At 41.0% G+C, this 18,067-nt stretch overlaps 1 protein-coding gene across 1 annotated transcript; it reads right to left on the bottom strand.

Annotated features, from left to right (window-relative positions):
• Nucleotides 1–4,894: 4,894 nt before the first annotated feature.
• On the bottom strand, nucleotides 4,895–13,389 carry LOC124258850. Its single transcript, XM_046692939.1, has 4 exons — nucleotides 13,096–13,389; nucleotides 9,497–9,725; nucleotides 7,294–7,353; nucleotides 4,895–6,594 (listed from the first exon to the last, which is right to left on the bottom strand). The coding sequence occupies exons 1-4, from the start codon at nucleotides 13,387–13,389 to the stop codon at nucleotides 5,957–5,959; spliced, it is 1,221 nt and encodes a 406-aa protein (XP_046548895.1). The 3' UTR covers nucleotides 4,895–5,956.
• Between the last annotated feature and the right edge of the window lie 4,678 nt (nucleotides 13,390–18,067).

The following is an 18,067-nucleotide window of genomic DNA, read 5'->3' as shown; positions in this document are numbered from 1 at the left end:
ATTTTATTATGAAACAAGGAATTGGAATTCAGTTTAACCATAGTTTTTTTGTGGTGTCTATTTTCACTTTCATACGAGGAAATTCGGATCGACTGAAAAGTAGGTCATTGTCTGAATAGGTTGATGAGACTCATGTTTCGGTTTGTCTGTGTTGATACTGAAACCTATGTTTGTCACAAGAGGTCATTGGGTTTAACATATGTTATTTGGGATTACACTTTCTTAGTAAAGAACAGATTCTAGTACTATTGTTGGGTTGAGTCCCACCCACACCCTCAGAGTCAGGCACCTACTCGCCAGCACATCAAGTCAGCCGTCTAACCCGCTCAGCCATCGCGACTTTCACGGGTGAGCGTGTTAGGCGAGTGACTCTGTGAATATGGATACAGGTGCAGTTAACGTCCCCCATTCGAGTCCAAAGAGTCTTGAAAATAAAAGTGAATCTATTCACACTGGGATAACGAACTGAGTCTTGTGTTTTACAGGTATTCGGCGATCCCGTTTGTTGCCGATCAAAGAAGAGTGAACGTAATGTTGTTTTACCTGTTATAATCCAGCACAGTTTGTTCATGAGACGGTTTATTGATTTCACATGCGACCCACTCCAAGAATATCTAATGTCTAACGTGCAATATTTTGTGATTTAAATATATACAAGCACATGTATTTCGAAACAGTCATGTTAAAACGTTGACAGTATATCCATAAACCGACTCATAAAAAGCTCTGGTATATGACAAGTTATCGGGTAACACGCACATACAAGCATGACGAAAGAACATAACACTATTCGTTCATTATCTAACACACTAATGTGTGGTAATTATTGATAATAATAATAATGTATGTTTATTAACACTTACACTCTGATAATACAACTTCTGAGTAAAACACATACTGAGGGAATAAAATAAGGGATCACATGAAAGCACAAGTGTTCCTTTATTTGCGATACAACGCTTGTGAAGAAACCTGGAAAAAAATAAAGGAACACTTGTGCTTTCATGTGATCCCTTATTTTTATCCCTCAGTATATTTTGGAAAGCTGTACGAAACGTACCAACCACTCTGTTGCTATGGATGCCCCTGGTTACATTGGCTTTAATGTTTCACAGTTTCACAGCCATGTAAATGATTCAGGTTTTTTAATGTAACGGTACCCTGGATTTCAATCAACATTTAAAAAAGTACATGGCAATGTGGAACCTCTCTGACCCACTGGCAAATTGTATAAACGAAAACTTGAGGTAAAGTGGTTAAGGTATAGGTCAAGTTCATACCACTGAGAGAGAGTTATTAGAATGTTACTAGTACCTGACCTAAGAGTTTGTGTTAATATATTTACAAGTAAAGGATGCATTTACATCTTATGTCGAGGTAAATATTTGTTCATACACAAATATCTCAACCATTTAGACATACAATATGAATCACCTGTTAAGATCTGTGTTAGAACTGGTCTTGGACATGCTTGTCGATAGAGGCGACTGACCGGATCGGGTGGTCAGGCTCGCTGGCCTGGTTGACACATGTCATCGTATCCCAGTAGAGTACATCGATGCTGTTGATCACTGGATTGTCTGGTCCAGACTCGATTATTTACAGACAACCACCATATAGCTTGAATATTGCGGCGTGAAACTAAACTCATTCAGTACTATAATATACCCAACTATTTGGTCTTGTGATCATTTAAACATAAGCATGTGTTTAACACTTTCCAATATTCATTACAAGACCGTTTTCATGCCGTATCTACTTCTTATGTGGGGCAAAGATTTTCTCATATACAAATACACTGCCAGTAACACCTCAACCCTTTGGACATACTGTAACCACAACTCGACCTTTGCTTTTGTTATGCTGACAACAGGAACAGGTGTTTTACACTGTCAAGTATTCATTAACATGCTGAAAGATCGTTCGGTTAACGGTTAACACTGAACCATTGTCACCATTCCATTTTGTCCGAGGTTCCGTGTAGGTGACGGAATATGCCGAGCTAATCCGAATGGCTTGCGATGTGAAGACCCGTTTCATCGTTACAGAAGAGATCGTGCATTTATTTCATCAGTGTTTATTACAACCAATATATTACAATCATATTACGGCTATATAACACATGATATATCAGCATATTAACACAATAACAGTAATATAGGTTAGTCTAGAAAAAACCCGTGAAGGTCCAGGTTAGAATATTGATCTTCAGTAACCCATGCTTGTCGTAAGAGGCGACTAACGGGATCGGGTGGTCAGGCTCACTGACTTGGCTGACACATGTCATTGGTTCCCAATTGCGCAGATCGATGCTCATGCTGTTGATCATTGGATTGTCTGGTCCAGACTCGATTATTTACAGACCGCCGCCATATAGCTGGAATATTGTTGAGCGCGGCGTAAAACTAGACTCACTCACTCTTGAAAAAGATCATGGTATACAACAGTATGTTACAAAATAATTATACAAGAATTGGCAGTATTATCCATGTTATATATGTTACCTTTTATATTTGTGCTGACACCACCCACATGCACACAACTCTATCCGAAAAATGCGTAAATGCTTAAATCCAAACAATTTCGTTTAATGGTATTTAAAAAGGTTTCAAGAATATTTTTGAGAAGATTTAAAGGCACGCATTTGGAAACTATAAAAATATCAGAATATACATCAAAATATAACCGATATGTACGCATATTTGCATATAAAATATGAAATCATCAAGTGTGCTGAATAGTTGCATATAGAAAAAACCGCATGCTACTTATTTCTATTTAGCACTGAAGCGCTTCCGAAATTGGCTTGATTTATACAAAGGAGTGTCCAGTTTACCTGACCAGATGCTATATAACCACATGGTATCTCTGTATATCATTTGGGGCGGTGGGGTAGCCTAATGGTTAAAGCGTTGGCTCGTCACGCTGAAGACCCGGGTTCGAATCCCCACATAGGCACAATGTGTGAAACCCATTTCTGGTGTCCCCCGCCGTGATGTTGCTGGAATATTGCTAAAAGCGGCGTAAAACCAAACTCAGTCAGTCAGTCAGTTTGTACATCATTTACTGATGTGGCTCAGGTGTCTTTCGAATTCTTGGATCTCACTGACAAATGAATGGTAGAATGTATCAAATTGCATGAAGCGTGCGTAGAATCCTACAATCTGAAACGTTCTGGTCGGACTTGATCTGTTTCATACCGGGCAGGTTAACCCTACACGAGGAGCACATGGAAAGCATGGACTTGATTTCCTGCTAGATTTACATGGTTCAAGGCTAATTCAAAATACATGGCTGAGAACATTTCTCGCCATTACCACACGTACCCCCAAAACCGAAAACATGAATATTACAATTCACACGACTTCATGGGAACCATCCTCGATAATCTCCAGGGTATACGTAACGATCACTCTCCACTATACCCTGGATGCATCCACGGCTTGGCCCGATGATTTTATGACCTCCCTTGGCTGGCTTTTTATCCAATCAGGTGTCTACGCTGGGAAGTTGAGCGAACCAATCACAGCTTACTTTCGCTTCTTAAATTATCTAACCGTTTAAACTTGGCAACACAATTGATGGAGAGGTACTCTGAAAGAGGTAGAAGGAGATCTTTTATATATATTTTGAAAGTTTCAGATCTGTCAATTTGGCTGTATTATTTCCTCAAAAAATCTGAGTGGCACTGCGAACAAACCTTCGCGACTGCGACCGCTATCTTTGTTGACACTGGCAAGCTCGGATGTAACGGCGACTTAGCTGATTGGCTACTGTGAGAATGCGGAGCCAGCAAAGGGAGGTCATAAAATCAGCCATGGATACATCCAGGGTATAGTGGAGAGTGATCGTAGCGTATACCCTGGAGATTATCGAGGATGCATGGGAACATGATTATTAGAATTCACTAAATGTACTGGAAATTTGATTACTTCAACATTAAAATTCGGACATGAAAAATGTTATACCAGCATTAATGCACTGCATGTACACAAGTGTCTGAGGCATACGGTGTCTGAATTCAGGCTGTGCTTGTGGGGGATGTGTGGGGATGGGGGTGTGGGTGGTGGGTTATCAAAACAGTATCAAGGTAACTATGTACTTCGAATTAAAATACGGACATGCTACTAAGGTATGGTATCCATCTTTAACTGCATGATGGGTACAAAATTTGCACTATAGTCTGTTTGCATTGGAAACGTAATGACCAATTTCACTTTTAAAAAAAGTAAATCAAATAAAGTGAAATTAAGATTGCGCATCCTCATAATTTTACCTTGCCAATACTGAACATTTAAATCTCAGAATTTTATTCAACTTAGGATAAGAGAGTTTACTTTTTTTTAAAGTGAAATTCATCGGTACGTTTTCACTGCAAACAGACTATACCCGTGACACTGTTCGATATCGCATCTTCTACTAATGTTTACCATCAGTGGTAGTTAACTAATTCTTAATAGACACAAACTAGTCAACATATTCAATGAATACTATTCAGACTAACTTCAACAGTTAACACACACATATATATATATATATATATATATTCCCTATACACTGAAAACTAATTTGATTTACAAATATCATCATGCCATTCCTGTTGATTACAGTTATTTAATTTCTAAACAAGCATGATGAAAACAACCGTTACAAGCAGTTTGGGGTACAACAATCAAGACTGACTCGATACATTGATTGAACGAGACCTTCTAGCTTGGACACTATGCGCTCATTCATAAACAACTGATCATCTAAAGGCTTCGCTAACTTAATAATTACACATAGGCATATATTCAAGGCTTAATCCAATCATCTTGCATTGCAGTTACAGTCGAGAATGTGCATGAGTTACATTATATAGTGAAGGCAAATTGCGTGATAAAACGAGCTTCTTCATAGTTGGACCTGAACTTATTATGTATCCTGATGTTTATTTCGATTTTTTACATGACTAAAGTTTATCTATCATCATCTTTAACTTATATATTTTGAGTAGTATATATTATAGCCAACACTTTATGTTTGTGGATGCAAGACACAAAAATTCTTTACTCGCACCAAAATTTATTCTGGTATACGTTCAATTTCACTTTGACTTCTTTCTTTGGCTTGGTGAGGTTCAGAAAACTACAAAGCAGAAATAAAGACTTGCTAAGTAAATTATTCCTAACAGTCAAACTACATGACAAGTCTAAGTAAATTACTTCAAATTAACAGTTACAAGATAAATGAATAAAATGTACAATTAACAAAGCCTTCAAATAATATTACCTTATTATGCCTTGAAATATATTACAATAGCAAACAATGCTACTCACATTTGTGTTCATGCCAACTACAACAGCTGAATGTCTCCAACATGGAGGCAGTGACAAGCCATGTGCTCTGATGAGGAGCAACACTCACAATAAGGGGAAGTAATCTGGTATGACAATCATGATAATACTTTTTGGAAAACTAATAACAGTTATAGCCAAGCTAGACTTTCTGAACCTCATCTGAACCAAATTTTACAATGAAAATTACTACACTATTTTAGAACTTTGTACTTTGCAACATAAAAATATAACCTTTTGACAACAAATATCTTTAGTGCATGAAATTATAAACTAATTGAAGTGACCATTTTTTTCTGCATCAACAATGTTTGATAGAGCACTGAAACATATAACTCGGCCTTATCCATCACATGATTGGGCCTTATCTTTTCACATAACTCGGCCTTATCCTTTCATACAATTGGGCCTTATCGTTTCACATAACTCGGCCTTATCCTTTCACATGATTGGGCCTTATCGTTTTACCTAACTCGGCCTTATCCTTCAAATGATTGGGCCTTATCTTTTCACATAATTGGGCCTTATCCTTTCACATAACATGGCATAAACTTTTATCAAGTTATTAGGTCCTTGTGCACCTTTTCAACATGTCGTCCTGTTCATCAGATTGTCCACTGCTAAAGCGAAGACAGAAGTCTGTTGATGTCCTTTGAAACATCCATCCTCGTTCCTGATGCAAGCGCCACAGCCATGTTAGCCCACGACGGCCACGCCAGCATCATCATCAACCACAGCGGGTTGTCGAAGTCCACGTCCGTCACAGTGCTGATGATTTTGACATCTTCAACGTCGATCACATGTATCTCGTTCCTAGCGGAATTCAACACGAAGCCAAGATGCAGATCACGTGACACGCCGACCTCGTTCTGTGCAACGGGCGTGTCTTCAAGAAGCTGGTTGTCGTAGACGACCCTGAGACAAAGCTGCTGTAGATGGTGTGAGCAGGAAGCCAAGTTGACGCTGAGTCCGCTCGGCTGACTCCACACAGAATCTATTGGCGAGTCAGTGAGACACACCTCAAAGAGCATCTTGTTGTCTTGGATCAGCATCTTGGGGCTGTACTTCACTTTGACTTGGTACATGGCCTGTTGCCCGTTCCTCATCAACAATGGCTTGGAGGTCATGACGTGTCGGTCAGCCTGTATACGACATCCGCTGTTGGACAATGGCGGCTCTGGTCTGGTGTTTGTGATCACAGGCCCGGATGTAGTGACACTCCTATTGGCGGTGCTGGTATCCCATTCTAACTGTGGACCTTGAAAAGAAATTCTCCTACATTACAATTTCATAATAAATACGTTAGAAACCATGTTTGTTTTCTGTTTAACGCCCCACTCGGCAATATTCCAGTTATGTGGCGGCGGTCTGTAAATAATCGAATCTGGACCACTTTTGAAACTGGATACCATAAATATATTCCAAATCCAACCACAATAGTGAGAAAACTGAGTTTTGTCTTGTACATAAAACCTCATGAATTCTCCAAACTAACATTCATTATGAAATTCTAGGTTTGAATTTGCAATAAAACAATCTATTCTGGGCGTAAGAGCCGATTTACTGGCAAGGCTCCGTGACCGGGCTATTTACGAGTTCCATCTTATCAAAACGCAGTACATTTCTTAGCATGTCTATAACGGGCGTGTCTGGACCAGATTCGACTAACACGTAGAGACAGCCTTATAAGTCAAAGTTGTGCCGCCGCCATATAGCTGGAATATTGCTGAGTGCGGCGTAAAACTCAACCCACTCACTCACTCACTCAAAGTTGTGTAGATTTTGTCGAATAACAAACGTGAAAAGATGACATAGAATACAGAAGTCTGCTATATATTCTCAGTCAAATCGGTGCTTAATCTTTGTAGGCATAAAATGCTTATTCCTGCCATGGTTTATTTAAAATGGGTAGATCTATTTAGTAACAGCCTTCTGTAATAAAACAAATTATACTCACAAAAGAGAGTTCGATTTTTGCTGGTAGTCTTCAATACAACAACCTGGTCTCCAAGTGAACCTAAAACATATATGTATTGATTTAATTGACATTGAGTTAATTATAATCTTATACATAATATTTCCCGTACTCTCCATTATTGTGACAATAACACTACGAGGGTGTTCAGAAGACGACATGATCAACATGTCTATGTTCAATCTGAGTAACACCCCAGTAATCCATTACTGGGGTTATAAATATCAAACGACATTAGAAAGTGAGATATCCGTGAAGATCCGCGTTAGAATTGGTCTTCAGCAACCCGTGCTTGACTTTGTTGACATATGTCATCGTATCTCAACTGCGTTAGATGCTCATACTGTTGATCACTGGGTTGTCTGGTCCAGACTCGGTTATTAACAGGCCTTCGCCATATAGGTGGAATATTGCTGAGTTACAAACCGCCTCCGTGGTGTAGTAGTTAGAGCGTCCGCCCGGAGAGCGGAAGGTCGCGGGTTCGATACCCGGCCGCGTCATACTAAAAGACTTTAAATATGGTGCTTGTTGGTCCCTGCCTGGCGCTCGGCATTAATGGGTACAACAAGGACTGGTCGGCTGGGAGTCAGTATAATGTGTCTGAGTGGGGTATTCATGCTTAACTGCGGCATGGTATCTCAGTGAGCTAGCACTATAAAACCAGCTTCAGTCTGGGCTAGTACAAGCAGCCACACATACACACGCATGCACGTCGTCATATGAACGAAATATTCTTAAGTACGACGTGAAACTCCTGAGTTAAAACATAAAACAAATCACAATATGACGTCGTGTTTATACCTACATCAAGATTATTGTTGAAAACTGCACAATATGACGTTATGCATTGTTCATGACGTCACATGGTATCGATAACGTGACGTCATCTGAACAATAAACACGCTTCGGCTAAATCAATCATGCTTCCTATTTCAATTAATCTAAGCAATTGGGATACGATGACACGTGTGAACCAAGTCAGCGAGCCTGGCCACCCGATCCCGTTAGTCGCTTCTTACGACAAGCATGGATTCTGAAGACCAATTCTAACCCGGATCTCCACGGAGTCTGGGGGGTTACAACATCCATTCACACATGACAGACAATCCGGAATCCTGGTAGCTCTTCGGGTATTTTCTGATACGAAACACCCAGGATTCGTCAATCCGTTTTCTTTTTACCAGAAACGGTACCGTCTGTCACTCATCATTAATACAGCTTCACTGCATTGTCGCCATCAGTCTCGCAAGTTTTGAAGTCACGCGCCATTTAACGATAATTAAACTAATAAACTGAAGCATAAAAAAAAATATACACCTTGTGCTTTTGGATTATTTTTAAAAACATGTAAGTATTTTGAAAGGCGTTTTGATTGTGACAAAGTCACAAGACTTAGTGTTATGTTTTGGAAAATAATCCAAGCTACAGGTGTGAGCTTTCTTTGGTACGTCAATTTATGCAACCTGCCAACAACGTTTCTAAAATTGACTATTGCCATGGCAACACGAAACATCCTGCCACCAACTCACATGTTTGTTCACTGTGTGCTCGACTGTGGGAAAGAAAGCCAACATCTCCATGCGATACTGGAAAAGAATAAGAAATATGACAAACACAGGGGCAGCCAAGAGTGTTATTGTACAGTGAGTGAGTGAGTGATGAGTGCGTGCGTGCGTGCGTGCGTGCGTGCGTTAGTTACGCCGCTTTATACTCCAGCAATATCACGGCGGAGTACACCAGAAATGGGATTCACACATTGTACCAATGTGGGGAATTTAACCCGGGTCTTCGGCGTGACGAGCGAACGCTTTAACCAGTGGGTTATCCGGGCTCCCCGTGTTATTGTACAACCGGTCGTCCTGACAACACAGTTTATGAACACCTGGTGTCCTGACCACACCCATGTATCGTACAACCCAGTATCCTGACAACACAATGTGTTGTAGTTTTCAGGAACATCTATTGTAGCTTTAATGTTATATCATGTTAACGTGAGTGAGTCTCACAACCCGTAAAACGATCCAAACTATCGGATCCAAGTCGATCAATGGAACGTTGATCACAATCGTCCAGCACAAACACTTAGGCAGATGCTCGTGGTATCAATCACTGGATCAAAATGACTGGTCTGGATCGTGCGAACGAACGAACGAACTGAAGACGAATGCGAGTACAGGCTACCTGCCTTGTGGGATGTTGATAGGATCCAGGGATATTTCATTGTATATGACGGCGTCAGGAACTCCCAAGGGCTTCTCCGCTGGGGTGAAGGTGATGGACCTAACCAGCCCTGCTGTCTGGAGGATGGAGAAGAGATGCTGGGTGTTCGAGGGCACAAAGCAGACCCCCTTCCGGGCAAACTCAACATCCTTGGCTGTTTCTTGAAGTAATGCGATAATAGCTGGATAAGAATACTGAAACAGAAATTATCAGTTTTTCTATAAAACAAACACTCGTCGCCTCATCTATTAAAACAAGCAATGTTGTTGAGGTCGGAGATTTAATGATAATATCCAGCTATACTTTAGTTCAATTTTTACCGTAAAGTGACATGATGATCTTCAGTTCATCCCATTAGAAAAAAGGGTTGTCTATGAGATAATAGTATCCAATGAGCGATCAATATGCAAATGACGCCATCTAGCAGGATCTATGTATTGCAAGCTCCCTGCATCGTTTGGAGACCCATCTTACTGGACCCTTTTATGTTCCCTGATGGGTGTTTTCTGATGCATGAGTCTATATGAACAAACATGGCAGCAAATACTTTGGCACTATTTGGGACATGAGGCGGTGCATTCAGCTCATTCATTTACAACCTTCAAAACATGGGAAAACATGTATTTTTAGTAAAAGTAAATATTCTCGCCCATGGGCCAAAATGTTTTTCGCCCAATGGGCGAGATTTTTTAATATCGCTCTAAATTAGCCGAATTACGTCAAAATGAGTTGAATTTTGTGTCATGATGCTTTTAAGCATACACTCATTCATTTACAATCTCCAAAACATGAATTCTGAGCGAAATTAAGCATTCTCGACTGTTCGCCCATGGGCGACAGAGTTTAAATTTTAAATTTTCGAAATTATTTTTTTTCATTTTTTCATCTTAAGGTTTATATTCATAACAACTGCATGTTTACTTTTGTCGAATCCCTTTCAGAAAGTGTCCACAGTGCGGAGAGTTTCTGGACTTTTGTTTGTCAGAATTAAATTGTGACGTGTTCAGGCTTTTTATTCCTACAGTTGTCAATATGTATGAAAGCTGGAACTAATAATGAGAAACAGAAGGAATAACGAAAACATTTTGTCCACGTGGCACTGGGGTAGGCTAGTGTTAAAACTGATGGCTCATCCGGCCGGAGGCCCAATTTCCAAATTAGCTACAATGTGTGAAACCCATTTCTGGTGTCCTGCGACGTAATATTGATCAAACAGTGCTGAAAAGCTGCGAGAAACCATATTAACTCACTAACCTGTTAACACAGTATGTAATATTACCGAAACGAAAACACAGTGGGCTAGTAATCGATATGTACCACCTGATGCATGCAGTGCCTCAACTTTACAAATGACAGAGGTGTCTCAATCGCTATACAGAGTTGCGTCCCCTTGATTGCGCCAACGACACATGGTCGTGGGTTAGAATTAGGGCTGGGACGGGTAGGAAAAAATGGAATCGAGTACCCGCATGTACTTACCCGAAACGGAATCGAGTACCCGGAAATGTAAGGATTACAGCGCTTCTGTCAACTTTCTGAATATTCAATTATAGAAAACTTATAAGGGTGTCAATAAGACATTAAAATGATCTCAAGCTATATAATTTACGTCTGTTTAACCAATATAAAGAGTAACACCATTACTTACACTGCTCATTAAAACAAACTTTTCGTTCCTACTGTTACTGTAACTTGACTACTCACTGCACATGCGCAGATAAATTACAGTCGTTAATAATAACCTCCATTAATCGGACAATACCAATGATGTAAATGTGAAAAAGACAAGTTATTATCTGCTCTTGTCATTACAGAGTTCTCTCCCTTTCCGGGTACTCGATTCCTAGAAATAGGACTCGATTCCGGCTGTACCCGACCCGGGTTCGAGTACCCGAGTACCCGTCCCAGCCCTAGTTAGAATCAGGTCATCTCATCCTAGTTATATAACTAGGTTAATCATCACTGAAACCCTTGACTGAAATACAAAATACGAATCACTTCGGGATTTCCTCCCCACATCAAGCAGGCACGCTTTACAGTAATGACTATATACATGTACATATATACTGTCACGACCCTGAAACAATATATATTCAGGTCTACAATCTTTGGCAAGTCCAGATTACTTTAATTAAGATGAAGAGAGTCTCTTGCCGCGTTTTTTTAATGTAATATTTTATTAACATACTTCTATAAGTGGCATGTAGTAGCTGGTATAGAGAAAAGGAACACTTTCTTATGGATAGACATCTTCATTATTGTAACAGATGCGACGTTTTGGTGTATAGTCTTGCAAATTATCATCACATGCTTGATAACGGTGTTAGCATCTAGATGGAAACGTCGCATCGATTACAGAAATGAAGATGTCTATCCATAAAAATGTTCTTCTTCATCGTTGAGAACTGTAAACTAAACTGACGTGCAAAAGAAAGTACACAGGTGTAATTGTTGTTGCAATTCCAAATATGCGTTCTAACTAATAAAGTTATTGAAAAACATTGATTGTATAGAACGCAACCATCATGTTTCATTTGCCAAAATGCAACCAAAAACATTTGTACGTGTTTTGCACGAATTTTTGCAAAATTGTGATTATTGTCCCATGCACCAGCACTTTTCTGACAGAGGGTATAAAACCTGTTTGTCGTGAAGACTGAACAATCACTTGACAGAAATCTCACGAGGAAATGCCAGATTGACGTCGGCGCAACGAGAACGGGCCAAAGGAATGACACAAATGGGTGCTTTCAACAGCGATATTGCAAGGACATTGGGTTGCACAAGACAAACCATAATTCGGCTGTTTAACCGTTTCAGTACGACAGGCCAGACATGTGATCGATCCAGAAGTGGACGTTCCAGAGTCACAACACCCCAAGAGGATCGCTATCTGCGGGTTATTCACCTACGCAACTGGGTGTTGACGGTGACGTCATCAGCAGCCACATCATTGGGTCTTCGCGTAAGCCGATTCACAGTGACAAGACGACTTCGTCCTGCTGGCATGTATGGGCCTACCGACCGCTGCGTTGAATGGCCTTGACCTTCCAGCATGGTAGGAACCGTCTGTAGTGGTCATCACTACATCGCTGTTTATTGTTACAATGCAGTTTATTGTTACAATGTCATTTTGCTCATCAAAATCTTTTTTATCTTATTGGAAGAAACACAACCTGTGTACTTTCTTTTGCACATCAGTTTATGTATGTTCACTTCAGAGATTGTATGTTAGTTTAAAGCCAAAATACCCGTGAAGGTCCGGGTTAGAATATTGATCCTCTTTAACCCATGCTTGTCATAAGAGGCGACTAACGGGATCGGGTGGTCAGGCTCGCTGGCTTGGTTGTCACATGTCATCGGTTCCCAATTGCGCAGATCAATGCTCATGCTGTTGATCACTGGATTGTCTGGTCCAGACTCGATTATTTACAGACCGCCGCCATATAGCTGGAATATTGCTGAGTGCGGCGTAAAACTAAACTCACCCACTCACTCACTTTAAAGCCAAAATAACAGAACTGCTGTATTGAGGGGCATAAATGCAAACTCATTCATACCTACCTTACGACCTCTTGATATGTTCTGTGATAACTTCCTTATCTTTTCATTCAGGACCTGATGGGAAGCCTTGGCATGTTTGACAATACTGGCGTGTTGATCCGCCCGCAGCTCCACCTGGGATAACAGGAACTGCCTCCTTTCCTGCAGCTCCCTCTGCAGGTTGTCAAAACATTTATTGATATCCCCGACGGCGCTCTTCCGGGACTGGCCGATGTTCTTCAGGACATCGTCCAGCTGCTTCATCCGGGTCATCTCTTCTTCCCCCTTCTCCTTCAGCTCACCGAGAACGTTCATTGACTGGAGGCTGAGAGTCCTGGACAATGTTTCAGAACGGAAGTGCACGTTGCTGTTTGATTGAGTCGATGGAGATGACGTCGTGGTTGATGGGGAGCTTGTTGAGGGAATGGGTGCTGATGCAGGACTGGCACAGGAGAGCGTTGCACTGGCAACATTTCGAGATGGCAGGGTTGTTGAAAGAGCAGAAGGTGCAGGCTAGGGGCGATGTGGTTTTCAGTGAGAGGAGCTTGCTCACGAAGGGATCAATTGGTAGATTTGAAACCCCTTTGTGTTCGGGTGTTTCTTTATTACACAGGGGGCAGGTGAGGCGGCCGTTGGTTTGACCGGAAGTGAGACAAGGCTCACATACCGTCTCTGAACAACAGGGCATGCGCCGTGGGACACGTGACTTCAGGTCATACTGCTTCAGACAGTTGTGACACTCAGTAAGAACGTCCTTGATGTCTATAGTCTCTGACATTGCAACCTGTAACAACACAGAATGAATGAATATTGCTTTACGCCGCATCGACGATTTTCTGAGCTATTCGCGGCGAATGTTTTACAGTATGTTGACTCGATTATTTACAGACCACGGCCATATAGCTGGAATAATGCTGAGTGCGGTGTAAAACAAAACTCACTCAATCACTTTTACAATATGTTACTGGCAAACAAGGATAAGTTGGACCGACGCAGAGAACGCGTTTACGAGAAGTAGGCGGTGCACGGCAATGAGCAAACCCATTTGGTTTGTGAAAGGTAGAGCAGATGTAGGCTAGTGCACGTGCATTACATGGCGATGAAATTGATTCCGCGCGTAGCTGCACACGCGTCTTGCTTCACCCAATGCCCTACACTTGATCGCGGACAACCTGGAAACCCTTCGCTAACAATGGCAAACGCATACATGCTAATAGGGGTCCTTTGTCAGGTCGTTGCTCAACTTATCCTTGTTTGCCAGTAGACAACAATAAAGGTGATGTTGAAAACCATTAAAATTACAGTCAAATATCACATTTAAGGGTAAAAACTGACTGTTGAGATAAAAATCTATATTTTATTTTAATTTATTTCTTTTAAATATGATAAAATCAATTGTTTCGAAACTGTTCTAAAATGCTTCAGATAAGGGACACCATCATAAAAACGGTGTCTGCAAAATCCACACATTCAAGTAAAATGCAATTAATACTAATTAGTCTATGGCATTGGATGCATTTAGCCAACACAGGAGCAAATATAAAATGTCAAAAATTTGTCCACCGAAACAGATCCCAACGGATGTAAAGGCAAAATACCTGGGGTTTGTTTGTTTGTTGTTTAATGCCGTCAAGGCAGGGCCTGACGGTACATTGATTAATATCATGAGCATCAATCTTCACAAACCCGTGAAGATCCTGGTTAGAATTGATCTTCAGTAATCCATACAAAGAGGCGACTAACGGGATCGGGTGGTCAGGCTTACTAAATTGGTTGTCACATGTCATCATATTCCAGTTACGTAGATCGATGCTCATGCTGTTGATCATTCTCTGGCCCAGACTCGATTATTTACAGACAGCCGCCATATAGCTGGAATATTGCTGAGTGCGGCGTAAAACTAAACTCACTCACTCAATCTTCACAATTGGGATACGATGATATGTGGCAACCAAATCAATGAGCCTGACCATCTGATCCCGTTAGTCTCCTGTTACGATAAACATGTGTTGCTGAAGAAAAAGTCTTACCTGGCTCTACACAGGTCCAAAATAGTTGGGAAACCTATATGAATGGGTCTCTGGAAAGGGTAAAGCCTCCGCTAGGATAACGGAAGCAAACGAACGACCAAAAGAAACTTGGCACCTAAAATAATTAAATTGTTGAAAGAGATGTACAGATACTTGCACCTAACCGCAATCAAGCCAAAACCAATCCGGAATCTCTAAGCAAACTAACGACCAAAAGAAACTTTGCAAGTAATATAATTAACTTGTTGAAAGACAGATACTTGCACCTAACCGCAATCAAACTGCCAAAACCAATAATCTCTAAGCAAACTAACGACCAAAGAAACTTTGCAAAAATATAATTAACTTGTTGAAAGACAGATACTTGCACCTAACCGCAATCAAGCCAAAACCAATCCGGAATCTCTAAGCAAACTAACGACCAAAAGAAACTTTGCAAGTAATATAATTAACTTGTTGAAAGACAGATACTTGCACCTAACCGCAATCAAGCCAAAACCAATCCGGAATCTCTAAGCAAACTAACGACCAAAAGAAACTTTGCAAGTAATATAATTAACTTGTTGAAAGACAGATACTTGCACCTAACCGCAATCAAGCCAAAACCAATCCGGAATCTCTAAGCAAACTAACGACCAAAAGAAACTTGGCAACTAAAATAGTTAAATCCAGATTCAATACTGAGATGAGGTCCTGTCGTGTCGATTTCTTCGTCAACAGCCACAGAGTAAACGGCAATGCCAGGCCTCATACTGCAAAACTTCCTTAACGTCAATAACGTTCATGCGTTACCCTGGTCAACTCGCTCTCCAGACCGTAATCCCATGGAGCACCTTTGAGATATCATGGACAGACAAATTCGACTGCGACAACAACGCCTTAACACCCGGGATGAACTCATTGTGGCGCTCCATGAAGAATGGCGAAGCATCCCATTTGACGTCATCAGGCGACTAACGAATTCAGTGCGTAGGAGAGTGTTTGCCTGCATTCAAACCGTGGAGGTCACGGACGCTACTACTGTGGCACCTAAAATACCTATGGTCATGTTGTACCGAACTGACCATTTTTACATGTATTGAAAACCTGTTTTGTGTACCCAACATGGACATCACCAGCCATATCTATTTCATTGTTCATTGTATTGTTATGCCTGTTTGCACAAAGCTTTAGAAAATGGTTATGTTTACAATACCGTTTATTAAGTTCATTTATGTTTTGTTGTTTTTCGCTATCGAACTTCAAATCGGCTGCCAAGTTTCTTTTGGATGTTAGTTTATAAGCCGGGACTATAATTTGACACGTGTTCGCACATACAGTCATCAGGCGCGTAGCAAGACATTTTTGCACGTAAGCCCGATAGGCTGCAAAGCTTTATGTTAAGATAGTATTGAGTGCTTGTCAACTTATAAGCAACAATCATGTGTAAGCCCGGGCTTTTTTTTTATAACGGTCATCCATAGGGTCAACATCGAGTATTCAGACCAATGATTACACCATACACACGGCACCGTATCTCATGAAATGTGCTGTCATCTGCTCTACGTTGGGGTCGAACACAGTTAATGCACTGGATCGGAAACATTTGACGTCAATGAATTAAAAGCGTCCACATTTCATTCCTGTTGGGTGGCCTAGTGGTTAACGCGTTCGTTTCGTCAGGTTCGATTCCCCGGTTCCCTCGTGGGTACAATGTGTGAAGCCCATTTCTGGTGCCCCCATGCCGCGATATTGCTGGAATATCGCTAAAAGTTTGAACCACACTCATTCATTGCTAAAATCATCACATTAAAGGAGAAACGTGTCGCTTCTACAAGTTCTACATCGCATAAACAACATGTATTCACAAAGAACGTAGCTCATACTAATCCACGAAGTACTGACGACGGCATTCATCTTTTCTTAAGCATAATTATTAAACATTAATAAAGAAAGAAAGAATTGTGGAACATTTGAGCCCGAATATATGATCCGACCAAATATGAATGCATAAAATGATCAAATATGAGTGGTTTGTTTTGGCGTCTCTGTAATGGTCAATCAAAACAACTTCAAGAAGCAATAGTTATCTGTGACCATATTTTACTCCGACTGATTTGTCGGCTACAAAGTCTTCAGTATCACACATTGTAAATAAACACTAATTCAAAGGAAATAGATGCTTTACCTCAGGTGTGATCCAGGTGTCGTATGCTTAGCGCGTAAATATCCAGTGTAAGTCCAATACCCGTGTAACGCTATACTGTGGCGCTGACAATCTTACACTTGTGCATCACGACCCACATTGGATAGCTTCACCGTGGGTCCAGCGAGTTGGCCTTGTAAGATAACAGTAAAATATACACTCACCATACTACCATTCAGGTGCCTAAACTGATATCTACGATAGTATCGTTAACATAGCTGGGGGATGGTGGGATGCAGGGGGAAGAGCGAGGTCCGGGTCAGAAATACGACTTAATGTATTATATTTGTAGTGTGAGTGAGTGAGTGAGTTTGTGTGGGTGGGTAGGTGAGTTAATTTGTGGAGTGAGTGAGTTTAGTAGGTTGAGTGAGTGAGTGAGTTAGTGAGTGAGTTGGCGGGCGGATGGCTGTGATGGTGGTTGTGTGAGTGAGTGAGTTAGTGGGGTCCGTTTAGTGGGTGAGTGACTTGAATGAGTGAGTTTAATGGGTTGAGTGAGTTGAGCTGAGTGAGTGAGTGGGCAGGTGGGTGTATGTGTGGGTGAGTGAGTGAGTGGAGTGTGGTTGGGTGAGTAGTAGAGTGAGTGAGTGAGTGAGTGAGTGAGTGAGTGGTGTGAGTGAGTGAGTGAGTGAGTGAGTAGTGAGTGAGTCGGGTTTAATTGCCGCATTATATCACGGCGTGTCAGTTTCAGGTCTGAAGAATATCCGAAGCGATACAGGTTTCAACTGAACTGATCTTTAAAAGAAGGAACACATTGGTGTCTTGGGATTGTTTTCCGGAA

Source organism: Haliotis rubra, unplaced genomic scaffold, assembly GCF_003918875.1.
Source record: "Haliotis rubra isolate DU_JTF1 unplaced genomic scaffold, ASM391887v1 Scf700, whole genome shotgun sequence".
NCBI lineage: Eukaryota > Metazoa > Mollusca > Gastropoda > Lepetellida > Haliotidae > Haliotis > Haliotis rubra.
This window is presented reverse-complemented; position numbering and strand designations above follow the sequence as displayed.

Bases quoted from the DNA above. Each gene is read 5' to 3' on its own strand.
- LOC124258850 (XM_046692939.1), bottom strand. From the start codon at position 13,389: ATGAACGTTCTCGGTGAGCTGAAGGAGAAGGGGGAAGAAGAGATGACC. The intron at 7,354-9,496 runs GCAGGTAGCCTG...TATATGTTTTAG, and splicing joins TCCTATCAACATCCCACAAG to GTTCACTTGGAGACCAGGTT. The intron at 6,595-7,293 runs GTGAGTATAATT...TTTCTTTTCAAG, and splicing joins CAAAAATCGAACTCTCTTTT to GTCCACAGTTAGAATGGGAT.